Source organism: Notechis scutatus, chromosome 3 (genome assembly GCF_049901735.1).
Source record: "Notechis scutatus isolate UNSWTSFEM ecotype Mainland chromosome 3, rNotScu1.2, whole genome shotgun sequence".
NCBI lineage: Eukaryota > Metazoa > Chordata > Lepidosauria > Squamata > Elapidae > Notechis > Notechis scutatus.
Genome location: NC_142011.1, coordinates 71,194,313 through 71,221,720, shown reverse-complemented (window position 1 = coordinate 71,221,720; position 27,408 = coordinate 71,194,313). Strand labels below are relative to the sequence as shown.

The 27,408-nt window shown below is 35.3% G+C and overlaps 1 protein-coding gene across 9 annotated transcripts; it reads right to left on the bottom strand.

Annotated features, from left to right (window-relative positions):
* Nucleotides 1-1,098: 1,098 nt before the first annotated feature.
* LOC113411099 (uncharacterized) lies at nt 1,099-27,179 on the bottom strand. 9 transcript variants are annotated; one of them, XM_087960459.1, is made up of 14 exons: nt 26,951-27,172; nt 24,471-24,727; nt 22,456-22,652; nt 20,437-20,615; nt 18,613-18,693; nt 17,802-17,980; nt 11,290-11,482; nt 10,477-10,568; nt 8,239-8,395; nt 6,270-6,392; nt 5,350-5,498; nt 4,584-4,665; nt 1,472-1,557; nt 1,099-1,286 (listed from the first exon to the last, which is right to left on the bottom strand). In XM_087960459.1, exons 2-14 carry the CDS (start codon nt 24,686-24,688, stop codon nt 1,283-1,285), a joined length of 1,740 nt encoding a protein of 579 aa, XP_087816585.1. In that variant the 5' UTR covers nt 24,689-24,727; nt 26,951-27,172; the 3' UTR covers nt 1,099-1,282. The 9 variants fall into 9 exon arrangements, 5 of the variants coding, with proteins under 5 accessions (XP_087816585.1, XP_087816587.1, XP_087816584.1 ...); XM_087960461.1 differs by adding an exon at nt 25,271-25,330 and having other exon boundaries at nt 1,099-1,557; nt 26,951-27,070; XR_015748610.1 differs by lacking the exon at nt 5,350-5,498 and having other exon boundaries at nt 26,951-27,098.
* Between the last annotated feature and the right edge of the window lie 229 nt (nt 27,180-27,408).

Below are 27,408 nucleotides of genomic sequence, written 5' to 3'. Positions count from 1 at the left end.
CTGAGTTGGCGCAGAAAGAACATTCTTTGTTGTGCTTTTTTAATGACATTTTTGATGTTAGGTATCCATTTTACGTCTTGTGATATGATAGAACCTAGAAATGTGAAGGTCTCTACTGATACTGTGTTGTCTAGTATTGTAAGAGGTAGTAGTATGGGAGGGTTTCTTCTAAAGTCTACCACCATTTCTACGGTTTTGATTGTGTTCAGTTCCAGACTGTTCTGGTTACACCATGAGGCAAGTTGTACAACCTCCCATGTTTATGTGCATTCGTTGTTGTCTCGAATGAGACCAATCACTGTTGTATCATCTGCAAACTTCAGTATTTTAACAGATAAGATTGTTTGAGATGCAGTCATTGGTATATAGGGAGAAGTGGAGAAAGCACCCAGCCTTGGGGGGGGGGGGCTGTGCTAATTGTACAGGTATCAGACGTGATTCTGCCTAGCTTCACCTGCTGCTTCCTGTCTGTTAGGAAGCTTATGATCCACTTACAAGTGTGTTCAGGTACCACTAGTTAGTTTAATTTACTTAGAAGTGTGTCTGGAATGATGGTATTGAATGCTGAACTAAAGTCTACAAAGAGGACCCTTGCATAGGTATTTGGAGATTCAGGGTGTTGTAGGATGTAGTGCAGAGCCATATTAACAGCATCATCTGTTGATCTATTTGCTCGGTATGCAAACTGTGTGGGATCTAACAGCGGATCCGTGATGGTTTTCAGGTGGGACAGTACTAGCCTTTCAAAGGTTTTCATAACTACAGATGTTAGAGCAACTGGTCTGTAATCATTCAGTTCCCTCATGGAGGACTTCTTTGGCACTGGGATGATAGTAGAGCATTTCAACACATATATTCATAGAATATATTCACAGTATGTTCTGTATAAACTCTGGGAAGTGAAAATCTTTATAGCTAGAAGAAGGGTTTTGATATCAGTTGGTGAAAAGATACAAGAAGATCCCTTAAAAATTATATTGCTCTACTTCTGGCATATATATATAAACTCCTAGATTAATCTGTTAAAAGGATTGAAGTGCAGAATACTAGTTTTTGGCATTTTTGAAGTTTTTTCAAAGTTGCTTTAAATCTTTGAAACCTTTTTTAAAAAACTATAATTTCTTGATTATATAAATTCTACATAATAGTGTTATAACACTGGAGTTACATTGGGAAGTAAAAAGTACATTTTGAAAAAGTCAGTAGCTTTTCTTCTATATTGTTGCCAAGATCACAGATGGATATATCACATTGGGCAGAGGATTGACGAGTGTCTGCACTTTTACCTATAACATACATAGATAAGAAAAACACATGATTAAATGGCAACATGAATAGTTGTTACATCAAGGTACTTTTTATATGGTGATGCCATAATGATATTTTACTGACAACTTTAATATATTATTATTTGACATCAGCCCAATCTGATATTCAAACTCAGTTATTTATAGCCAATTTACTTGCTTACATTCTCATGATAGGAAAAGAAGATTGTTGCAAGGGCATTATCCGGTATCTTTGTTGCTTCATAATTCTTAAACATTGTCCAATAACCTGTCAAATGATAAAATTAGTATCAGTGATAATAAGTTGAATTCAGATCAGGAGAGAAAGAGTAGGATGATACAGAGGTTTTCATGTGCATTATCAAAGCCATGTGCCAATGAGAAAGAATGGATAAGTCAGGAAAGAGACAATATAGGACATATTGAAATTAGTGAAAAATACTGCATTTTAATCACAGATTCTCTTATATATTTAGTTTAGTTTACTCTACTGTCATTCCACCTTGTATAACAAAATTAAATACCATCTTCACTGTACATTATGACTATGGAAATAAACACAAACACACACCCTTCACATTCTATATATTGAATTGAAAACCTGATATTGCATTAATATTGCACTATACAGTAGAATTCAATAGAGTTACTGCCCTGGGATAGAAGTGGCTTTTCAGCCTATTTGTCTTTGTTTTTATTATCTGTATCATCTGCCAGATGGTAATAGTTTAAAAGTAAAAGGGTGCCCAAGATGAGATGGATTTTGAACCTTCTTAAGGCAGCGGGAGCTATAAAGCTTTTCCAAAGGGGGGAGAGGGCAACCAATGATATTCTGGGCAACGACATTAAACCTCTGGAGTGCTGTCCTATCTGCCACTGTGCAATTGGCAAACATATTAATATTTAATACATATTAATATGAAAAGAGCACATAAATTTCTCAGTGATCAATACCAGTAGCACAAACATTAGACATATGAAATTGAATGCATGATAGTTATTTGGATGATAAGTATACGTTTGCTATTATTTATAGAGGAAAACACATTTATTCATTTTTTTTAATAGGAACCAAATCTATTTTGACAGGATTTTAAGATCATATGAAATTAAGATAATCCTGTAATTCTGTAATCCTATTAATGTCTTAAAGAATCTTTATCCCAAAATTCAGGTATTTCAAACAACTGTTGGTTTGTACAAATAGAACAATCTTAAGACAATTTTTGTCTAGGGGTTTTACATTCCTGATTGCTGCATTCTCTGAAACTCTCGTGTTTCTCATCATGACACCAAATGAGCCATATTTTCTTCATAGAAAAAATACCCACTACATTTTAATATTGCATAAACAAATGGCAATATCTTCTGAAAATATTCCACTACAAAAATGTATTGCATTAAATGTAGTTTTAAAATAGAAGAAAAGCCAGGATGGATACATTATCTCCCTACTGATTCTATCAGCAATTATGCATAAGTCTGCAATCAGCCCTATACCCATCTGAAATGTGCCTCTGACATTGTGGCCCAACTTTCCCCAACAACTGTTTCCATAAGAGAAGATTAAAGACAGGATGAAAATTGTCTAATACCACAGGTTTCTTGAGAACAGAAAGGAGCACTACTTCCTTAAGTGCTGGCAAGACTATTCTCTCCTTCAAGGATAATCCATCACCAGCTGGATCTAATGTGTTTTCTTTTGGAAAATCTTGATCAACTAGGAGGGACATGAATATAATACGTAGTTGGCTGTGCTTACAACCCCAAGGACCTTGTCTACCTTTTAAGTTCATATAACCAAGTCCATATAACTAACTTCCCAGCTCAAGTACCTTTAAGACTGTTACTTTAAGTCCAACTCAAAATGTAACCAAGTAACTTTAATAGATGCCTTAAATCAGGGGTCCCCAACCACCGGTCCGCGGACCGTGCCGATCAGCGAACAACTCCTACCGGGCGCTGGCTTGCTGGGCGCCGCCATCTTTTTCATGAAAAAGTGCTTCCGGTGAGCTTTTCGGGTAGAAAGCTCACGGAAGCGCGTTTTCATCAAAAAGATGGCGGCCTGCGCTCGTGAGCTTTCAGGTAGAAAGCCATTTCTACCGGAAAAGCTCACCGGAAGCGCTGGCGCCGCCATCTTTTTGATGAAAACGTGCTTCGATGAGTCACCGAAGCACTTTTTCATCAAAAAGATGGCGGTGCCCAGCTGATGCGGACCGGGCCGCGGCGCCCAGCTGATGCCGGTACCGGGCGCGGCGTCAAAAGGTTGGGGATCACTGCCTTAAATAACCTACGCATAGCCCTATGGATGTTTTACCAGTCCCTCCTTACCAAGGAGGGATTGAGTTATCCCAAACAGGATTGCTGACTATCTGCAGACATGGTAGGAAAACTATTTCTTTTTTTCACTTTTATTATTACAAAGTAATTCTTAACAAAGCATTACTTACTTTTTTTTTTGTTTTATTTGCTCTTTGGATACCTTGCTTTCCACTTTGCCTGATTGAACTTAAAGAATTTTATTGTTTTAAAAGAATGTTTCATTATAATCTTCATCATATGAAAGACTATTGCACATCTATCTCTTGTGATTTCACAATATTTTCAGAATTCCTGCTTGTCTGGGTTTGGAATAAGAAAATCCAAAAAGGACACTTATTTGTCTTTCCTTAGAACAGCAATGAAGGTACGTTGACAGAAGGAATAAATGCTCCAACTGGACAAACTAGGAATGTAAGGAGGTAGTCTGATTACTGGTAGTCTACTAATCTACTCTACAGTAGTCTACAGCAGCTTTGTTTTTTTAAATTGAGCAATCATTGGAAACTTTTTATCAACTGAGTAAAATCATCATCTCTACCAGGCTCATAACACTGGTTAACAATAAAATAAAGAAGGAAACGTAATATAATTTGGACCACAATTCAAACCACAATGCCTTCCGAAAGTGTAGGTATCCATTTCCAAACTTTCTACAGACATGGCCATAGGTGAGATTATAAGAATTAACATATCCAAAGGATGCCGAAGTTAAGATAGATTGCATGATCTCCTTATTGTTTCCAGATCTAAGAAACCAACTGATGGTAAGATTTGTCTGGGGAAAAAAGCATTGTGTTGAATACTTCACAATGTAGTAATGGATAAATCAGTCTATGATGTCTGGTAAGATTAACAAATTAAAATTGCACAGGTGGTTTAAAAAAGAAAAATAAACTGCAATTTTAAAAATGAGCTTTTGGGGATAAATTAACAAAAAGAAAGGAAAGTCCTGAACACACACTTAGTGCATACCTTCCTTGAACTCTGGGGCAAGATTACTCCATCATCCCAGATTCTGGCAGAAGAGTAAAGTGCAGTACTTTCATTTTGCAGCCTGAAAATATAAGAATTTGTTTTTTAAGAGATACATAGCTATAGCTTCAGGTTTATATAAATGACGGAATTATCATGTGCTTAATGAACAAATGACAACATACAGGTTTTTTTTTCCAAGAATGAGAAGCAGAGATTGATCATTAGGTATGTGCAATACCCACTGTTGTGGGAATGTATCATTCTGGAGAATTCTGAAATATTCTATTTCTTCTCTAGACCACATTGATTCTACTATCAGATGGTGGTTTCTGGAAGTTGACTTTACAAGTTAGAAACAATCTATGCTATTCTGGAATGTGCAGATCAAACCAGATCTGTTTCTGTCTAGGTCACCATGAAATGACAAATCCACCATGAACAACTATTTTGCACTGAACCCTTAGAATCCCAACCGCTATCAAGACAAACATTTTAGCTATGGCTCATTTTGAGCCATTTCTCTGGGTCATCAGTTCCTCAATCCATAAATTCTCTCTAAAATACAACTAAAATGTGTCCTTCACTACCAAAAGACTGCCCATCTTTAATATAATTACTTTGCCAAAGCATTTCCAGCACAAAAGATGCAGTAAAGACCGTTCAAATGTTTAAAGTTTAGAAGTTACACGTTGAAATCCAAATAGAAATGTAGTATCATTAATAGAATTGTAATGTCAATGCTTTAATGTTTTAATACACTTACTTTCCTTTTAATACTTTAAAGTCTATTTCTGTATCTGAATAGTTATTGTTCCACATTTGTGTGAATGTGAAACTACGTCTTGAATCCACAAGGGCAATTCTTGCATTCGGCCAAAGAAACAGAAAGTTTGGATCAAACGATCTTCCACACTGGAAGTTTAATATAAAAGTTTAATATAAAAGCAATGAATTCAGAACAAAGCTCATTTTAAGTCAGCTGAACAAATTGATGACTTATGGATAACAAAGTCACAGAAAGACTAGGAAACATAATGGCAGCACTTGGCTCAAAAATTAAGTAGAATCAAGGTTGATAGTACTTGGATAGAAGATACTCAAAAATAGCAAGGATGCAATATTGGTAAGTTAAAAAAATTTCTGAAAGAGGGAAATGGCAAATCAATTCCATATTACTGCTAAGGATATTAAATGGATGAGTCAATTTCATCACCAAGAGATGGTTTTCATTTCAGAAACATAATTTTTATCTTAATAATTGCACGGAAATACTTAACGGGTTCCACATTAGAGACCTAAAATGACTGCAACAGCTATAGCACTAATTAATGTGTATATTTTATGAAAAAGTATCACGAAGCTGTTAAAGAAAAAGGAGGGAGCTCACGTCAAATCTCATTTTTTGTTTCCAAGCTATTAATTGTTGCAAAGCTACTGAACATCGGCTATTTTACATTGTTTTTATTATATGATAGAGACTATTCATTAATTTTATAAAAAGTGCTGTGCTGTGACTGTTTGGAATTGGTGATTAGGACAGGCAAGCTGATTCTCACACATAATATTCTGACAACCTAAAATATCATCAGGTCTGAAGAATACTTGGAGGACTTCTAATCAAAGAGCAAGAAACCTCAGATCATCCCCCACTCCCCCCAAAAAACAGGATGTTCAGCATCTTACCATAGCGTAACTTTCATTTCCTAAACAGCCACCAATCACAACTGTTATCTTTGGTACAGAGGCACAGGCAACTGCAGCCATCATGGAGGCCTGTGCCTTTAACCTATTAGCTTGATCTTCTGCCTAATTTAAAATGCAAACAATTGAGAGTTATTTTATTTTACAAAGAGAGGTTCTATTTATTCCTTTTAATTAAAAGTTCACTTGATTAAACTGCTCAATCAGCTCTGGTTTGGAATGGACTGAGAAGTTGCAAACAAATAAAAATAAAAATGCCAGAAAATGTCTCTCTCCTAATATCCTGTGAATATTTCCTGTTAATATCTAATCATTCCTCAGGTGCTTTGTTTTTAGCATGCACACACCCACATGCACAAACGCAAGAAATAAAAAGATATGACTTTTCAAAACAAATCCAAGCCATATTGCTGGTGAATAATTATCACTAGAGGTAAATATATAATTTCTTATGTTTCTAGCTTGGCACTACAATTTTCCTTACAAACATAAATTGTCTTTACTGTTCATGCATCCTTTTTCTATAAAGTGCTATTAAATCAATGGAAGGGAATCCCAAAGGTGCTTTTTCAAGAGGCAACTGTACTTTCTGTTTTTTTTTCTTTGAAGATGTTTTGCTTCTCATCCAAGAAGCTTCTGCAGCTCATTCTTGGATGAGAAGCAAAATGTCTTCAAAGAAAAACTAGAAAGTCCAGTTGCCTCTTGAAAAAGCATGTGTGGGACAACCATGACCTGGATGATTGAGAATTTCCATAGGAAATGGAAGGGAACTAGTGGGGGCCCAAGCTAAACATGGACAAAACATCACAAGATCAATTGAGGAAAAAGAATAAGTTCATTGGTGTTGGTATCTTGGGTCATGGACAAGAATATCCCTTGTTATTTATATTCTTAAATCTGCATGGATATGGAAAAGAAACTTACTTGATCTATGACTGAGATGCATAAAAACAAAATAGTTATTTTAATAGAAAATCCAGCAGTAATGAATTAGAGCTCCACAGGAGAAACAAGATATAATATCTCAGGATAATTAAATGTAAAGGTCCTTCAGTTGTTCCCTTCATTTCTCTCGGAATCTACAACTATCAAAAGTGGCAACCAGTTTGCTAAAAGTTATAAAGAAAAGTATGTTTTGGTTTAACACTAATTACAAACCACTTGCTTCTCTCCTAGGCAAATAACATCCTGTCAAATATTTCACAATAATATCTCATGGTGTAGGGTCTTCCGCTTGGGCGGGGGAGGGGGGGGAGGGGTTGGACTAGATGACTACAAGGTTCCTTCCAAGTCTGATTATCTGTTATCTGTTAACATCATTCCTCAGTTGATATACAATACTCAAATAAAAATGGCCTCGGTTATTGATTTTCAGATCTAGATATTGAGAGAAATGCCTACAAAGAATTCCTGCCTATTGCAATTGTATATAGCTATACTAAAAGAAAAAATAGAATCTGTGAACATGGTTTTGAAAAAAAATCCATAACACCCACACTTAATAGGTGGCAGTACCAAACTGACCTTACTGATTTAAACATCGAAAGAAAGATTGACCTGGTTATTACTAGGATAGTGAGATATGCCAGAGCTATAGGACAAATTTGAAAAAAACATTCCCCAAAGGCATTGGAAAAACCATTTCTATACTGCTACCAAGAAATCCATAGGGGGACATATGTGAAATCACTGTGAGAAGCTATGCTTTACCTGTTTTTATGTTCTTCTTGAAGGAAAACTGATCATTACTGAGACAAAGGTTGCTTGGAACAGTTTAAACGACTACTATCCTAGATCTTTCTCATACTCCTACTTGGCATAATAGATATTAACTTTTTCTCAACTACTTGGGGCAGTGGAGATCTTACTATCAACACTCTGATCTTCTGAACTAATAAAGCTGAGCTTCCAAGTTAGAGCCATCTGAATACATTCTGTACTAGTTACTTACCTGCATGAGATTGGTTGTCTCTGCAGTATATGGAGCAGTATTCATGAGAAACAGGATAGGAATGTTTCTTTGGCTGCAAAGGTGTATGAAATGGCAACCTTTTAGAGAAGCATTCTGTGTCAGCTCACCATTGTTAGCCACTATTCCAACAAGCTCTCTAAGAAAAACATAAAATACAATCTGTACTGTAAGAACACTGGACATCCTGAAGTCAGAACATTAAATGTTCTCTAGACATTTAAATAAATCACCTTATAACAACAATTTAAAAAGCCATTTCACATCAACCCTACATACATTTTTTTGTAAAAGAATACTTTTTTTGGAGCTAAGCCAATGTACTTTGTAATTTTTAAAAGCTAGACCTGTATTTATTTCAATTTTATAGAATTAAGCGAAACATAACAAGCAAACCAAGCTGAACATTAGAAAAGACAATTTGACATGAAATATTAGTGGGGGAAAACTAGATTAAAAAGAATCCCTCAATTTGTTTTGAGATAAGACTATTTCTTGGAAGAAATTATGAGATGCATGTAATTAAAATTATTAAATATAAAACCATAACATAATATGTGTACATTTTAATACATCCTTTAATTAAAATATAATTGTAAAATAAGGATAAAAAATAATATCTAGACTTATTGGCTAAAGATCTAAATAATTTAACCATTAGCTAATTTAACTGTTTGCAAAAATACTGTAAAAAAGCTTGTGAAAATATGTCTCATCTGCACACAAATTAGTTTGGGGGCTAACAATGCAGTGGGTTATATTTTTGCAAGTGGTTTATTCAGTAAATACTACATGGTTCATCAAAGGATGAATACATAAAGGAAACACTAGTTTCTACTAATGTTATATTTAAACAAAAAATACAGACAAATCAGTTTCAAGTACCAATACAGGAAATAATTAAATATATTTGCTACAGGATTTGAAGCTCTTGGTGCATTTTTAGCAACAAATGTTGCCCTAAATTATTTTTATGTTGAACCATTAAAAAAGCATCTTAATAATTACATTTTCACCATTCGGGAAATCAAGGGATCCAAAGTTGCACTAAGCTTTATTCATCCTGGCAAAATAATTTACTTTCTAACCCTGTTTCAAAATCAGATTAATATTATCAGAAAGTATTAGGATCTAGATAATAGAGAGTAGAAGAGGACTTGTTATGCATCATTATTAGTACTGTGGTATCTAATACAAACATACAACATCAGTGATAATCTGGTTAGCACTCACATACCATTAAAAAACCCTTCCCTTTTTACAACCCTGTAATCCCTTAATTTGGGTTAGAGTCAGGGTGACTGGATGGAGCTGAGCATTTTTAGGCTGAATGTCCAGCATTCACACACCATATGCAGTAAAAATATTATTATAGAGAAAATGAAAAAGCAGATTTCCCTAGGAACTGAAACAACAACAATAAGCAGGGGACTGCAACTACCCAATGATTTTATTATCTAAAATAGTGTTTTTTCAATCTAAGGATTGAAAAATCCTAAGGAGAATCCTTAGGATTTATTGGAACTTGATTAGGATCCATAAGAAACTAAGGACAAAAATAAAAGCTCACTTCAGCTGAGTGAATTTTCTATCATAAGACCTTTATTCTCTCCCTTTTTTTTAAACTAAGGGGTTCCCCAGTTTGAAAAACTGTGAACACCACTGATCTAAGGAAGCTTATAGGGCTTCAGTTAAGAAAATACTCCTTTTTGAAGATGATTTTTGGATGCTGGCAGTAATTTGCAGCACATAGGCTTCCAATTTTAAAAAATTAAAATATTAATTGAGCAGCTTTTAATGTTGGAGCAAAGAGCCGTGTGTGTCAAGAAAGGTCTTGCAGCTTAAAAAAAGGCATAAGGGAAATAACACTTGGCCCTAATTAAAATTAAGATAACAATAAAAGTGGAATATATCTGATTTTTGCAGATACATGTTTTTACAAGGATAAAGTACATCTGATTCTTATTCAGTAGAATTATTTTCAGTGCAATTCTATCAACTTAATTAAGAAGTAAATTCTGCAAAGTTCAAAGATGATTACCTCAGTATAAGCATACTTAGGATTTCAGCATCTAAAATGTGCACATATTACAATACTGGGGTTATCTAAATAAAAGGACTCAATAACGGTTTATAAAATTAAATAATTTATTTTGAATAATGCATTCATAAAAGTTGTTAAAATAACTTGGCCCAGGAATTTTTATATTTCACTCTCACCCTTCTATGTAGGCAAATCCTGTTACTAAAGTTATGCCATAATTAGCTTTGAATTCTTGAAATCTGCTGCCATCTATTATCCGACTCAGAATCTGTAAAATATTGTTTAAAGAAATGAAAAAATCAGCATGGTCACTTTTCTTTAATTAAAAAAATGGCTCATTTTCAATTTTGTTTGATAAGAAAATCAAATCAAACACAGAATTACGTATAACTTTTTAAACTGATGCCTAGGCAACAAATGCATACTCAGAATTTTATTTTATTTTTAGACCTGAAAATCCTTCTTTTAATTAATTAAATCACCTTAACAGAATATCTTAATGTAGAGTCCTCTTTGAGGGAAATGGGCGTTTCACAAATCTGAAAAATTAATTAATTAATTAAAATATAATTGCCAGTAATGATAATGACACTAGTCCGTTACATCAAAATTAATAGAAATCCTAATAAGTCCCTAAACACTTTTTTTTGTAACTATAACATCTCTGGAATCTTAGCCAGCCTCTTTTAGATTTATCCTATAACCGTCACTGAAAAGTAAGCTTATATGTGAAAATATAGGTTTATATTTCATATATGAAATAGACTCTGACTCACAAAAAATATACCATAATAAAACTTGTTAAGATTTTAAAATGCTCTAGCTATTGTTATTGTTTTCTGTAATAAAATAAGCTTCCATAAATGATCTAAGACGGTTAAGAATCTCAAGAATTCTGTTTTAATCACTGTTTTAAGTTGCTCAGTCTTCCTATATCAGAATGATGTAAATCAATTTAACTGTATTCAGACTTGCAACTGGATTCTTACCAATTTTATATGTAATGTGTAACTATAATCTTGTGGTGCAAGTCCTAGGAGGTCATCATCATCGTACAAGGGATTATCAAATTCTAGATTCTCTTCTATAGGAAGTACGTAATTCAGTGTTGAAATAGCATTTTTGATATATTCAAATGCTTCTTTTTCAGAAGTTGCAAAATGATCAACACAGCCACTGACCCTAAAAGAGAGATTTCCTTGATATATAAAACTAGTATAAAAGACAACATTCAGGTTAAACCATTAAAATATTAATAATGAAAGCATGAAAAATAAAGATTTATTTTAAGTAATAGCTAGAGTCATGAAAAATATTAAATATTACTTTTTATTATGCGACTTTAAAATGCTGATTTGAAAATATTGCCACTATATAAAAGCTTTTATGAAATACAGTAATTTGAATAGATGCATGCCTGTGTTCAAGGCAACTTCGCAGTCACTCATCCTAAGTCAGATGACTTCTCACATGTGACTTAGTTACAGGGCAATCTGGATTTGAAAGACAAAATGTGATTTGGCTTGTGCTTAAGTAGCTATTACTTAAATGTTGGTTATAATGATTATGTATCTTCACTGGAAGTCCTACCCAGAGATAAACTGACATTGACTGACATAACCGGAAGGTTGTTAGAAGAAGCAAGAAGACGGCTGGATAGGGACCAACTGAGGAAGGAACAACCACAAGAAGAGGACTTGTCTTCAACTGCCTATACTGTTAGGAAATGTTTTTCTTGTGGGGCTAGGGGACATATAGCTAGATTCTGTAAGAAGGGAAAACAACAGAATACTAGTAAACACCAGAAGGCTAAGAAGCATGTTAGTTTAGCTATGTCTAGCAATTCAACTGTAAACCATGATTTGTGGGTTGTTGATAGTGGAGCATCACAATGCATTACTAAAGATAGAAAAAGGTTTGTAAAGATGTCCACGAGTAAACAACATGTATCATTGGCAAATGGATGGAAGATGAACGCATCAGGTGAAGGTACTGCATATTGTTCTTGTATAAACGAACATTTAACTATGTTATATGTACCTAAACTGAAATTTAATTTGCTATCAGTAAGGGCTTTAGTTAATCTTGGTTATGTAGTAACCTTTAGGGGAGATAACTGTATAATAGAGAAAAAGGGTAAAAGTGTTACTGTTAATTTAGAGAATGATTTATATGTGATACATGATGACCAGTTGAAGATGGCTAACTCAGTTTATAACAATGTTAAGCCACATGATGAATGTATACATTTATTGCATTGACGTATAGGGCACATTAATTTCAAAATGCTCAAACAAACTGTTGAATTGTCAGAGGGAGTAAAATTGAAACCCTGTAGCAAGTATTTATACTGTAATGCTTGTAGCCAAGAGAAGAGTAAGGTTACTCCAGCAAACAGACTAAATGGATTTAAGACCAAAGAACCTTTAGAGGTTTTTTTGCTGACATAATTGGTCCTAAGAAACCAAGTTTAGGAGGTGCCTGTTACAGTTGAGTATTATGGACCATTACTCACAATATGGTTTCTGCTATCTTATGAAAAACAAAACAGAAACATTCCAACATTTCTTTAACTAGCTATGGTTTGCTGAGAGAAAAATGAAAAGTAAAGTAATTACTTTAGTTACTGATAATGGGACTGAGTTTGTTAACAAAAGATTCCAAACTATGTTGAAATTGGCTGGTGTTGAGCATAAACGTTCTGCACCTTACAGACCACAACATAACTCATTTGTAGAACGAAGAGGGCAAACATTACAAGCCATGGCTCGCACTATGTTATCTGATTCAGGTTTACCTGAAACACTGTGGGGTGAAGCCATAATGTGTAGTAATCATGTGTTAAACAATGTAGTTAACACAACAACTGGTGAATTGCCATTCACTCGTTGGCATGGCAGAAAACCAAATTTAAGTTACCTACACACATTTGGAGCTCCAGCATGGGTGCATATTCCCTCACAAGTAAGACTGAAAGGGCAACATAGAGCTAAGAAGTTATTTTTTGTGGGTTATGAGGCCAACCATAGATCGTTTAGATTTTGGGATCAAGGCACAGCTCATGTTTATTGTAGTGCTAGTGCAAAATTTCTCGAGCACGTTGGGTGGGATAAACTGGAACAGGAATCCAGCAATGATATTATTATTGACACCCAAATAGTCCCTAAAGATAAAATCAGTAAACCACAAATAGCCATTAAAGAGGAAGAACAGGAGGAAGTAGGAGAATAGGCACAGGAAGAAATAGAAGAACAGGAGCAGGTGGCACAGATGAGTCCACCAGTAAGCCCCGTATTAACAAGACGTTCAACCCGAGTAACACGACCACCTGATAGATATCAGGCTAATGTTGTATGCCAAGTGAATACAGTTCCAAGTAACTATAGTGAACTAAAACTGTATCCTGCTGAGGCTGCTTGTCAGAAAGCAATGGATAAGGAACTGGAATCATAAAAAAGACTGGAGGTATATGAAAATGTTAATTTACCACCAGGTAAACATGCCATAGGATGTAAATGGATATATAAGCTGAAGACAGATGTGGATGGGACTGCTACCCATAAAGCCAGGTTAGTAGCACAAGGATTCAATCAGACAGCAAATGACTATGATGAGGTGTTTGCACCTAGTCTAAAGGCTACTACATTAAGGGCAGCATTAGTGTGGGAAGGTAAGGAGGAATACATTGTAAATCATTTGGATGTAGAGATGGCATATCCGCATGCACCGTTGCAACACACTATATATTTAAAGAAACCTTTAGGTCTCAAAAATGATAATACTGATAATAATGATTGCTGGAGTTTGAAAAAGAGTCTTTATGGCTTAAAGCAATCAGGATATGAGTGGAACCACTGTATAGTTAAAGAATTAACTAGGATAGGTTTTGTAGCTGGCATGGCTGATCCATGTTTGTTTAAAAGAGAAAATAATGATGTAATTTCATTGTTGCTATTATTTACTGATGACATAGCATTAATCACCAAAACTGAACAAGAAGCTACTGAGATAATTTCACTATTGGAAAAGAAATTTAAAATAAAACAATTAGGAGAAATCAAACAATATCTTGGTTTAAAGATAGATACAACTAGGGGAGGATACAAGATCTCACAGGCAGATAAAATTAACCAATTACTAAAAAGTTTTAAAATGGAACTTTGTAAGCCGGCTAAGACACCAATGAGCCAGGAGTTTAGCCATAGTGATGTTCAAAGTCCTGTTTTTGATAAGAACATTTATCAGTCCTTGATTGGTAGTTTATCTTATCTCAGTAATTGGTCAAGGCCAGATATTGCATACAGTGTTAATCAATTAGCGAGATTTAACGCTGAGCCAACTGAAAGGCACTGGCAAGCTGCTAAACGTGTGTTAAGATATCTGAAACAAACAATGCATTATGCATTGTATTTGGAACCAAAAGATGAACTGAATTTAACTGCATTTGCTGATGCAAGTTTTGCTACAGACATAAATACACGAAAATCTACATCGGATACTGTATTATTGGGAAAAGCATTGATTGGATGGAGGTCTATTAGACAGAAACATCTAAGTTTGTCAACAATGGAGGCTGAATTCTCATGTTTGTCTTTACTATTGTGAGAAGTGTATCTATTTAACGACTCAAATCTCATGATGAAAAAGGGAGGTTTTCCTTTTGAAGTAAGGAAAGGCAGTACCGAGCACTAATTATCTTGGAATGTCTTTGAAGCACTGGGAACTATCACACTTTTTGGAATGCTTTTGAAATGCTAGATACCAGATAGGGGAAATGTTTGTTATGTGCTAGGTACCAAAAAGATAATAAAATGTAACTTGTATCCTGAAAAACAAATTGTAAATCAAGCCATTTGTATACTAGGGGGGGTCAATTTTAGGGTATAAGAATAGAGCCTTTAAGCTTTGCTTTTCGTTCTTTCCAGCTGCCAAAGGGAGGAACCCATCTGCGCAGATGTATATTCCAATAAAGCCTTTTTCCTTGGATCAACTTTGAATCCTGGTGGTTTTTCTTAGCCACAATCTCATACTATGTACAGATTTAGTTTTGTATAAACAATTATTGATTGATATGGGACTTAATGTAACAGATTCTATTGTTGTTTATGAAGATAATCAATCAACAATACAGATGACTTCAAATATTGCTGCAAAAACAAGAACGAAACACACAGATTTAAGATATTTAAATGTGAGACAATGTGTGCAAAGTAAGATGATTAAGCTGGAATACTGTATGTCAGAAAACAGTATAGCAGATCATTTTACAAAGGCCCAAGGCTCTATAAAGCATAAGGCTAGCTGTGAAGTTTATGGACTTAGAATGTAAGGTTGTATATACTGTCTTACCCAAAAGGGGAGAATGTTAGGAATATAAGTCACCTAACAGGTATTTGGGTTAGAAATATATAAATCAGGATAAACATTTTAAAACTGTATCTTTAAGGAAATGCAAAAAACTGTAATTGGATGTGGTTTCTCAAACTGCCATAAGATGGAGCCAGAAACCTGGGTTGTTTTGTCTTAGTCTTAGTCTCAGAAAAGTGTGTCTGGGTAAGTCTCTGTTTTTCCTTCTGTTGGAGAGTATTGCCGTTCCTTCTAATTGACTGATATTACTGGATTTGATGTAAGTCTGATACTGAACTGTTTTTGACACTGGACTTTCTAATTGGATTATCCCTGGATTGAAAACTGACTGATTTACCTGTGAATGTCTTTTGGATTGCTTATTTTGAACTTTGCTTAAACTTTCTGGAAGTAAAAACCTACATTTACTGTACAGTGTATCTGTGTGTGTGTATTATTCAAACACTACTCTCAAATACGTCTCCCTGTATGCGCTCATTCTCCTAACGGGGAATTACCTCAACAAGGGTAAAAGAGGAAAATGTGGGCTAACCTTTCCTACTCCTCCTACAGATCTGTCTATATACTGTTTGTGTCAAAACCTGGCACGAGAACCACCAATATATCCTGGCTTTTTACTATGAATTCAAAGTTGATTCAAAGTGGCTTAGTATATCATCCAGAATGAGACACTTTTTTTTCAGATTAGACAAAATGATGCAGGGTATATTATGGAGGGGCATCTAATGGGACCAAGAAAAATGGCCTTCTCTGGATGACTCCCTCTCTGTGGAACATCACCCCTGTGGACATAGCAATACCATTTAGACTTATATACCACTTCACAGGGCTTTACAGACCTCTCTAACTGTTTAAAAAGTCAGCATATTGCTCCCAACAATCTGGATCCTCATTTTACCAATCTCGGAAGGCTGAGTCAACCTTGAGCCTGGTGAGATTCAAACTGCCAAATTGCAGGCAGCAGAAATAGCCTGCAGTACTGCGTTCTAACCACTGTGCCACCGCAGCTCATAAGATTGGCCCCCTGCCTTGATTTTCTTTTAAAAAGCCCTGAAGACAAGGGGATATGGAGCCCATTGAGTGGGGTGTTTTTTATTGTTGTCATGGGGGGAGGATCCATTGGCTTTTGTATCTGGGGATTTAGTTCTGTAAGTAGCCAGAGCAGTGGTCACCAACCAGTGGGTCAGGGACTGCTGGTGATCCGCGAGAAAATTTTGGTAGTCCACAGAGAAATGTCACCCCCAAGGAACCCCCAAAGCAATTAATCCAGGCTGCGCAGGAACACAAGGCTGTGCCACTCACATGGCCCGTGGGATCACAAGGCTTGCATTGCTTGCATTGCGAACAACACGAGGTAGTGAGGGTAGGAGGGGAAGGGCAGAGGGGGGAAACTTGCCCCTCGCCCCACATGCCTGGCCTGGCCACCAGGCTGCTTCTTTCTTCTTCTGTTTTTGGCTGCATGCAAGGAAAACAGCAAGAGTCTTTCTTTCTTTCCCCCAAACTCCACCAGAAATGAGTCTTTGGGACCCTGCAAGGTACCCTGCTCCAAGAGGCTGCGCCGGCATGACAAGTCTCACAAAGACTCATTTCTGATGGAGTTTGGGGTATCTTTTCTTTTATGTATACTGAGAGTATTTGCACCAAAACAAATTCCTTGTGTGTGTCTCTCTCTCTCTCCCTCCCTCTGAGAATGGAACTGGAGACTGTATCCTGCAATCCAAATAAAGAATGATTGATCAGTAGGAAAATGGGGTGGGGAATTTTCCTGCTGACTTTTTTTGGGATTTTTCCAGGGTCTGCGGGATTTAAAATTATGAGTTTGGTGGTCCCTGAGGTCCAAAAGGTTGGCGACCCCTGGCCTAGAGTCACTGGAGTTACCAGAGTTGAGTGGCCATATCACTATATTACCATTTTGTGTACATCCCTATTCATGCTGTTTTATTTCCAGTCTCCTGACTATTTTGATAATTCTCCTCTGGACATGTTCCAGTTTGGCAATTTCTTTTTACACTGGCTTTGAAATATGCTTTTCAATAGTCTGGGTACAGTTCAGGCAAACCTTCATTATAGAAAATTACCTATGATTGAATGTACAATTCAATCAGTATTAAGAGCTGAGAAACTAATGTTTTACTTAGCATGCACACTGGCTCCTCCCAATTCCTCAGGATTAGTATCTTCTCCTGTGGCTGCTTTAACTAAAGGGGGACCACCGAGAAACAGTGTCCCAATTTTATCTACAATGGATGCTTCTTCTGACATCACAGGAATATAAGCACCTCCAGCAGTACAAGATCCACATACAATTGACACCTAGAATACACAAGATAGCTGTGTAAGAAAAAAAGTAAGTGAAACGAAATTTAAATTTCTAAGTAAGTTCTAAAGGCATGCTATCTTGATAACATATTCCAGAGAAGCAGCATTTGGTGATTTCAGAAAACCCCATAGTAAACACGAATAAAGATTTTTATTTTAGGATATAGAACCAAAATTCCCTTCTATATTCTACACTACGGTGTGTTAATAAAGAAAGTGTGCACATCTCTATTTATCATGTGACTCTGGTAATGGTGGAAAATCTGTACTTGATTTGATATAATATCCCAAATCAAATACAGACTATTGGAATTTTGAAATCACATGTTTTTTTCTGAATAATAATTTTATACGACCCACTTACTCTGCCCCAGTAATTCATTGCAGAGAACAAGATAAAGAAGCTAATATAAATGCTTAATACCTTCATTAAATCAGTAACCATAGAGCTATCTACAAAATGTTTTCTGAATCATAACAGAATTCCAGCAGATGAAAAACAGTAACTCCTATGTGTCTCTTCTGAAATTATTAAGTGCTATGCTCAACAGTTTTTTATTCTTCTGCTTATTACTTACTTTTGCTAAAATGCATTTTGAAATGTACTGTCCAATATAATAATATACCTGAGGGATTTTCAGTGCAGACATTATAGCTTGATTATAGAATATTCGGCCTCCATGGAATTGGTCAGCAAACAGCTCAGCCTAACAATTCAGAGGCAGAAAAGAGCAAAAATAAACGTCAGCAATTTATAAATGTAGAGTGTATACATATCATAATTTTGCATTTTAACAAAAGTCATATTATGTTTAGAAAAGCAGTGTTATACATGTAGTCCTTGACTTACAATCATTCGTTTAGTGACCAAAGTTACAATGACACCAAAAAAAGGAACTTATGATTGCTTTTCATACTTATGACCGTTGCAGCATGTCTGTGTTCAACATGCTTAAAATTCAGATGGTTGGCAACTGACATGTATTTATGATGATTGCAGTATCCCTGAGTCATGTGATCAACTTTTGCAACCTTATGACAAGCAAAGTTAATAGGGAACACAGATTCACTTAACAACCATGTTATTAATATATGCAGTGATTCATTTAACAACTGTGTAAGAGAAGTTGCACAATGTGGCAAAATTCACTTAAGAGCTGTCTAACTTAGCAACAGAAATTTTGGGCTCAATTGTTGTCCTAAATTGAGGATTTCCTGTACAGTGTTAGCTTTTCAAGATTTTTTTTCATGCAGTAACTGAATAAAGCTAAAGTTTTCTTATGTAAGGCCAACATTTACAAAACCTAGGTCTAGCTAGAGGAAAATGCTTTTAAAATGCTTGTCAAATGTTTGTGAATATACATTATTATCTTTTATTTTATTACAGTACAGCATTTTCTTTCAATATATTTAAACAGTGTTAATATGTTAATAAGAACCAGCATTGCATTACAGTTGCCAAAAAAGCCAATGCAGTCCTTGGCTACATCAACAGAGGGATAGCATCAAGATCATGAGAAGTGCTAATATCACTTTATATTGCACCAGTGAGCTCACACCTGGAATCCTGAGGACAGTTTTGGTCACTATAACAATAAAAAAAGGATGCTAAGACCCTAGAAAGTATGCAAAGAACAATAAAGTTGAGAAAGAATCCACAGGCTAAATTGTATGATGAATGGTTGGAGGAGCTAGGAATGTCTAGTCTATTGAAGAGAAAAAAATAGGGGGTCATGATAACTGTCTCCCAGTACTTGAGGGACTATCACAAAAGGGAGACTGACTCATTCTCCAAAGCACTGAAGGACAAGAAAAAAAGTAATGGGTAGAAGCTTGTTAAAAAGAGATCCAACCTAAAAATAAAGAGAAATTTTCTGACAGTGAGAACTTTTAATCAATGGAATATCTTGCCTCACAGAGTTGTGGGTGCTTTGTGACTTGGTTTTCAAAAATAGACTGGATAATCATTTGGCTGGGATGGTATGAGGAAAAGGTTGGATTAGTCATTAGACCTTCGAGTCTCTTCCAGCCCTATACTTGTTCTACAGTCCACCTTACAACTGCCAACTTATTACAGACTTATGACTGTAATGGCCAGGCTCCCTTACAGTTTTAAGTCAAGGACTACCTGTACCTGTATATCTTGACATATATTAATGAGATGCACATCTATGAGTGAGATGACCTTCAAATTTTTAACCAAAATACTGTGAGAAATGGATAATCTGTTAATTACCCAGATCAAATAGATCAATGGAAATTAAAACAAATGAAAATTTGAGAGTTGGCTTATTGAAGATGGCACGTTTTTCACAGTACTTTGGTTAAAAATGCGACGGATCGGCTTATACACCTACAGTATCTGTCTTATATGCCTAAGTGTATACAGTACTATATATCATAACATAGCATTTTCTTACAACTTATTTGTTATATTATTAATGTTTTACCTGAAGTGGCAAGAATGCTCCCCCACTGTCTACTATGTAGACAAATGGAAGTTTATTTTTAATTGCTATTTCTTGAGATCTTAGTATTTTCTTCAATGTAATAGGATAAATGGTTCCACCTTTTATTACTGAATCATTTGCCATGAAAGAACACCAGATTCCAGATATTCTTCCGACTCCTTCAACAAAAATGAAAAGTATTATCATGAGAGAAACATTAGCAGGCTTTCTACAAATGTCAATAATTTATAATTGTATACAATAGTACAGAATATTTCAGACAGTTTTTGATAACCGAGCCATCAAGGAGATAGCTTGATTTTCAATATTTGCTACATCACTCTGATGATAGGGTTGAAATATATGGAACAAAGCAGAGACAAAACAAGTAATTCTTGTTTTTTTTCAAAATCCCAAAATGTATTAAAACAAAATTATCAAAGCATCTTGAAAGTTCAGTTTGTACCCCAATTTTATTTTGCTCTTTTATTACCTTTGTCTTAAATATAATTACACCTATCACCTTGAACTATTTAATTCATTAATAATTTGGTTTCAACTGATCAGTCTATAATTTATATTTATTTCTGAATTAATCAATACAATTTTGGAGATTTTTAAATTTTAAATTTCCAATATTTATTCATTAAGTGATTCCAGGTTATTCTATTTATATCTACATTCAATCTACTTGCTACTGGTATAGCAACAATGTGACTACCAGATCTTCAGCAGTTAGTGGGTTAGGGTCAGAGGATCAGAGACCAATCTTGTCATTTGTTATAACGCCAGCAGCAAGTATATGTACAGATGACCAATTTACATACTCTGATACAACCAGCAAAGCCACTGGGCCCTCTGCCTTTATTATCTGATTGTTTCTTAGGCAGTATGTCTTCCCCTCATTCCTCAAGGTCATCCACAAGTTATCCCATTTACAATTTTTCCCAGAATATTTTTCCCAGATCACAGTACTAAAATTCAGAGTTAAAATTTAAGATTTTGATCCAATTTCCTGTTTTTGTATATGTTTAACACAGGTTAAATGGATACATTTAAACTTTCTTAAACCATCTTCAAGCAATCTAAAATAAAATAAACATTTCAGCCTTGCATATTCTGCCAATAACATATTGCCATATTTTATAGGATCTGTCACCAATAAATATCACAGGTTTTCTCATCATAAATTATATCATTTTCCCAATCCTGTATATTAAATTCTGCTGCTAATAATTATCTGCCACTTATATACAATGGGTGGTACAACTAACAGAAGACAGATTAGTTAGGTCTTCAGAAATTTTCAATTACTATAATATATGTTGTTTTAAAAGTATCCGTTATAAGCACATCTTCACCTAGAAAAGTGGTTTTTATAAGATGTATCAAAATTAATCCCCAAAATGTGTCCAAGTCACAAAATTCTTATCTCCCCCAATTCTGTATTCAAAAGTAAATCTTTCAATATGCACCAAATTGTTTTTCTTTTTTATTGCTGTTGTTGTTGACAGCAAGTCCAATTCCTACCAATTCCATCTGAACTGGTTAGGAGTTTTGGACACATAGATGTTGATGTCAGTTGTAGGTAGCCTTTATTTTATAACTATTTGTTTAGCAACCATTCAAAGTTGCAATGGCACTGAAAAGAGTGACAATAGGTCCTCACCATTGTGACATCTCCACAGTCGCATCTTCAAAATATGGGTGCTTGACAACTGACATGTATTCCCGGTTTGCTTCTGAAGCTGGATTTGCTTAATGACCACATAACTCACTTAACTACAGGAGTTCAATTTTAAAAAGTGGTTAAAAAAGATCACAAAATCAGGCACTGCTCACTTAACAGTTGCCTTGCTGTGCAACAAAAATCCTGGTCCCAATTGTGGTTGTAAATCAAGGACTACTTGTACCGTGAATTTCCCCTTATACCAAAGATGGGCAAATTTGGAAACTTTATGACCCGTGGACTTCAATTCCCAGAATTCCTGGGCCAGCCATCCCTTATACAAAACTTACCAGTGATACATCCTCCAGCAGGAATATCACCATGTGGCATATTAAGCCCTGCAAGAGGAGAAAGCTCAAGAAAAGATTCATCATCAAGAAGCAATTTTAAGCGTTCATGAACAAGCAATTTCTTTTTCGTCTGTGTATGAATCAATACTGTACTTTTTCTTCTGCTTTTGCTGATCTTCTCAGACAGCTCTGAATATCTAATATGAAAAAGAAACAGTCAAGAGACCAGAAATGTTTCTCAAATCTCTTTATCAATGTTCTCATAGATGCTAAACAGCAGTATGTATATTATTTTGCTATCATACGGGTATAGATAAGGAAATAATGAGAATGTATATAGATGAAAATTCCAGTTACTAGTATTGCTATTATTTAGTATGTAAAGAAAAATACACTTATATTAGAGTCTAGGAAAAACAATAAAACAGTCTGCATTAGCATGCTTGGTTGTTCATGGTAAGCCAAAATTCTTGGCAAGACTTGCTAGTTCTTGACATATAAGCATGCAATTCTTGACTTAGATGTGATTACCAGTATGTCTGATCTGTTCTATTATAAAGTCACTAAGAAATATTTTGCCATGATAGTGAATATCCCAGATCTTAAAGAAATCTGCCATTTTAAATTACTCTATTCTCTGATTCTTGGATTTTGGCTTTCTCAAAAGATTATCTGGAAATTATTAAGGTGTAAGAATTTATGAAAAACTATTCCATTGTTTTCATGTTACTCTTTCAGCTCTTGTTAATGATTCTGAATAAAGTCCTTGCCTTCTCTGCTTTTATCCATGGAACATGAACTGAAGTAAACACCCATTCATTTGGTGGGATTTTACAAAAGATTAATTACAATATTTGAATATACATTCAAAATAAAATCTGAGGCCTTTGAATAATATAGAAGAGGTATTATTTGTAGTTATTAAAAATATCTTGTTTTGATTACTTTCTTAGCCTCATATAGGTGCTAGAAAGAGAGCTGCTGAATATTTATTTGCCTCTGAAATTATGTGGAAGACATTTAAAGAGGAGGAATTAACTTACATTGATAAATAGCAGTGATATATCTTAGAAGGCCCTTTCTGTAATACCTTTATAAGAATAGAATGTGTTATAATCTTTCATAATATTGATACTTACAACCCTAAATACTATTTAAAGATGTAATGATTCTTCATATTTGCTGTTAAGTAACTCTTCATTCCAAATACTTTGAATCAAATTATTGATTTTAAATATTATATCTTGGTACTATATTCTTGATTATGTTTTTGAGAAGACAATATAATTTTCTGCCATTTTACATCCAAAAATGATCCTAAAAATGTACATAACCTGTGGTTAAAGAATACATTTATTTGTATCTTTATCCATCCATCTTCCATCCTTAATAAACCATGGAAACCTTTTCAATGCAGTGTATGCAAGATGCTTGTGGGAACATCTTTTCTCAATGATTTCTTCCCACCCCACCATATTGACAGAATCAGCATGCACTGGGTTTTATTGGTGAAGGAGTGTCACTTGGTGGGCTCAAGGAAACATTCCCCAATGCACTGGGCCAGGATACTAATGGAGTTCTGATGTATATAAAATTGTATCTCTTACATTATCTGTTTAACATTGATTGTGATTCTGGTTTTTCTTTATATAGTCTGCCCACAGTATCTTTGGTAGATGAGTGCTGATATAAATAGGCTAAATAAAATAAACATTTGTAAAAATAAATTATTGATTATATATAACTTTGATTATGTGCTGACAAGTTAAATGAATCTTCGACCTCAGCTAAAGCATACAAAATTGCTTCTGATGCTAATATATAAAATGCATTTTGTTTATTGTTACTACATATTACATTTTTAAACTCCTCTGTTTGCTTTACGAAATTGCAATAGTGAGATGAGCAGTATATAAATCAATGCAGTAAATAAATGCATATACAAATATATTACTCCAAACTGATGATGAAGTGAAAGATGAAAGTGGTAGGAATATTGTGAACAAGATAATTACCTTTCAATACATGTCTTGCAGTTCCTCGCATTCCCCTCAATAACATGTCTACAGAATGAAGGGATTTTACCTTCCAATACAGGAAAATTTCTCATATCCTGACACTTATTTTGTAGGCTAAAAATCACAGGTGTTGAATGCATCATGTTATGTGGAACTTTATTGATTAATTTTTTTGTAGACTTGTAGTTCAGCAAGTTCCATATTTGTTTGCCCATGTCAGTTTCCTGCCACTGCCTCTTGATGTTTAAAATAGTCTGAAGTAGGATGTAAACAAAGGGCACTGTGAATTCCTGGAGAATAGAATAAAGGGAATACAGTTCTACATCATTCTGGATTGATAAAACCACAAAAACATTTATTAATAAAAAAAACCATAATTACAAAATCACATAATCTAATAGAAATCTTCCCCCCGTTTTATGGTCTCCAAATAGGTTGAGCTATACCAACCACAATTTTCTAGGTTATTTCACCAATGACTTTACAAGTTATGATTTCCTGGTATTGAGTCTTATTTTCCATTTATAGAATATAAAGCTGGGGAACATGTATAACTGGATTCGGTCAACCATTTTCAGTATCATATGAAATCATATGAATCTATTTTAATAAAGTAAACCTCCTATAGTCAATTTCAATCTATTTCAATAAATAAGATATCATCTTAATAGGAAGGGAAGAATACTAAACATCTTTATGGAAGATTCTATTATCTATTAAAGTAGATGATATCCAAATCTTTCCAAAGGCAAAATTGCAAAAAGCAATAAGAAAAAACCTTCTCCAATTATACCTACCGATAGTAATTTTCTTATATTAAATATAATATTGCTTCTAGTGATACTTGTAAATTAATTCTAAATAAAAGCAACCAGAAATTCAAAAATTAGCATTATTCAATTAAATTATGCCACTCTTATATTATGATCAAATGCTTCTCTTAATAAATCATGCATAATTCATTTACACAGTTCTCACAACCCCAATATAGCTCAAACTCCCACTGCTAAGCACAACAGTTTATTTTATCCCATTTTATGACCTTTGTTACCCCAGTTGCTAAGTGAATCACTGCAGTTGTTAAGAGTGAATCTGATTTTCCCATTAACTATACTCTTGAGAAGATTGCAAAAGGCAATCACATGACCCCAGGACACGGCAATAAGTGTATGACATAAGTGCATGCCTGTTGCCAAGCATCTGAATTTTGATCACATGGCACAATGGTCCCAAGTGTGAAAAATGGTCATAAGTCACTTTTTTCAGCGCTGTTGTAATTTTGGGCACTAAACTGATGGTTTTAAGTTGAGGACTATCTGTACAGTTATCTGTCATTTTATTTATCCTAATTCAAGATCAGATTTTCCTTTTAGGTAAAATGTACCAGTTTCTTCTCAGTCACTTTCTACATTTTTTTCCTAATTCTGGGTCTCTTTAAATTAAGGCAACCTTAAAGTTACATTTTTAGGCCATGAAAACTTAAGAATTAAATTAGATATATGGGCCAAGATTATTCAATACTGAATCAGGGCTATCACTTGAGATGTGAAAGTAGAGAACAGTGAAGATACTGTTGAAGGATAGTAACTAGCAACTAATAACTGGGTATCAAAGTTTCAGTATTATTAGAAAACAGTTACTAAAAAGTTATTATTACTAACTATTTTCTGACAATACTCAAGTTTTAGTAACCAGTTACGGGGATTTTTCAGAATTAGGCATCACTCTTCTAGATGAAAATGAAGAATTTCCCAAACATTTTAAAGCCTGAACAAGCTCAAAAATGACTAGTCTTCCAGATAATAAGGTTGGCAAATACTTGGGGGTTCACTACAGTCATTATTACCAGTTGAAATCATACATAAAATAAAAATAGAAATCAACTCTCAGATTTTTTGCCATCAGTACAAAAGTCCACTACCCGTTTCAGATCCGTTTCCAATCCTTTTGAAAACAGATCTGAACAGAGCGGTTTGCAATAGTAACTGAGATAAAAGTCACAGCATAAAACACATTGGATAAATCTAGGGGGAGAGAGTAATATAGCCTTCCCTTAGTTGCGCAAATGCACTTCGACACCAGCCCGAACACCTGGATATCCGAATCCACAAGGACACCCACTTTGCAAAACCTGACTTTGCAACTGTTGCTTACTGAGACGCGGTGGCTCGGTATATTACTCAATAAAGGTGCTCCCCGGCGAGAAATCCTATAATTCCGTAACCAAAAAGCAAAAGATAAAAACAAAATAACTGAAGCAGGAACGGCACCCTTCAGGCCAGGGGTCTCCAACCTTGCCAACTCTAAGACTTGTGGACTTCAACCCCAGAGATCCTTAGCCAGAAAAGTTTCAGACCATTGAAAAATATGGAGCGAAAAGGCGCACAAACGGAGCACAGCAGAGATCGAGTAATGATCCGACTGGCTCGAAGAGTACACAGACCGTACACAGACTCGGCCATTTATACCGTTTATACCGTTTATCAGGAGTAACCCTTCCAAGAAGCTTCACCCCGCGCTGCGACAAGCGGCGCCGCGCCTGCAGGGAGAGAAGGAGGGAGGGACGGACGGTCCGTCAGTCCCACTCTTGGTAACTCCGGTCTCCAAAACCCGGAACTCCCAACCGCTCCGTGGCGGAGTGCGCAGGCCCGCTCCGCTCCCTGGCTTGCCTGCTTTCCCGGCTGTCTTTTACCGCGTACAGTGAGGAAGCGCCGAGGCGGGGTTGCCTCAGGCGAGCACGCGGTGCTGTTTGTTGCCAGGCCGGTCGGTAGACCGGCACTTTTCCCGACAAAAGTTTCCCTCAGCCTCACCCTTAGACGTTCAGTTTGCAGTTTAAAGTAGGAGCTCATCAGCACGATGTGAAAAAGATGTGGAGACTCTAGAAAGAGTGCAGAGAAAGAGCAACAAAGATGATTTAAAACATATAAAGAGCGGT

What these genes read in the sequence shown, in the direction of transcription:
- LOC113411099 (XM_087960458.1), bottom strand. Translation starts at nt 24,688, where the DNA reads ATGGGCAAACAAATATGGAACTTGCTGAACTACAAGTCTACAAAAAAA. An exon ending in ACACATTACATATAAAATTG is followed by an intron (nt 10,569 to 11,289) that starts GTAAGAATCCAG and finishes AATATTTTACAG; the next exon opens with ATTCTGAGTCGGATAATAGA. An exon ending in GAAATGAAAGTTACGCTATG is followed by an intron (nt 5,499 to 6,269) that starts GTAAGATGCTGA and finishes TTAAACTTCCAG; the next exon opens with TGTGGAAGATCGTTTGATCC.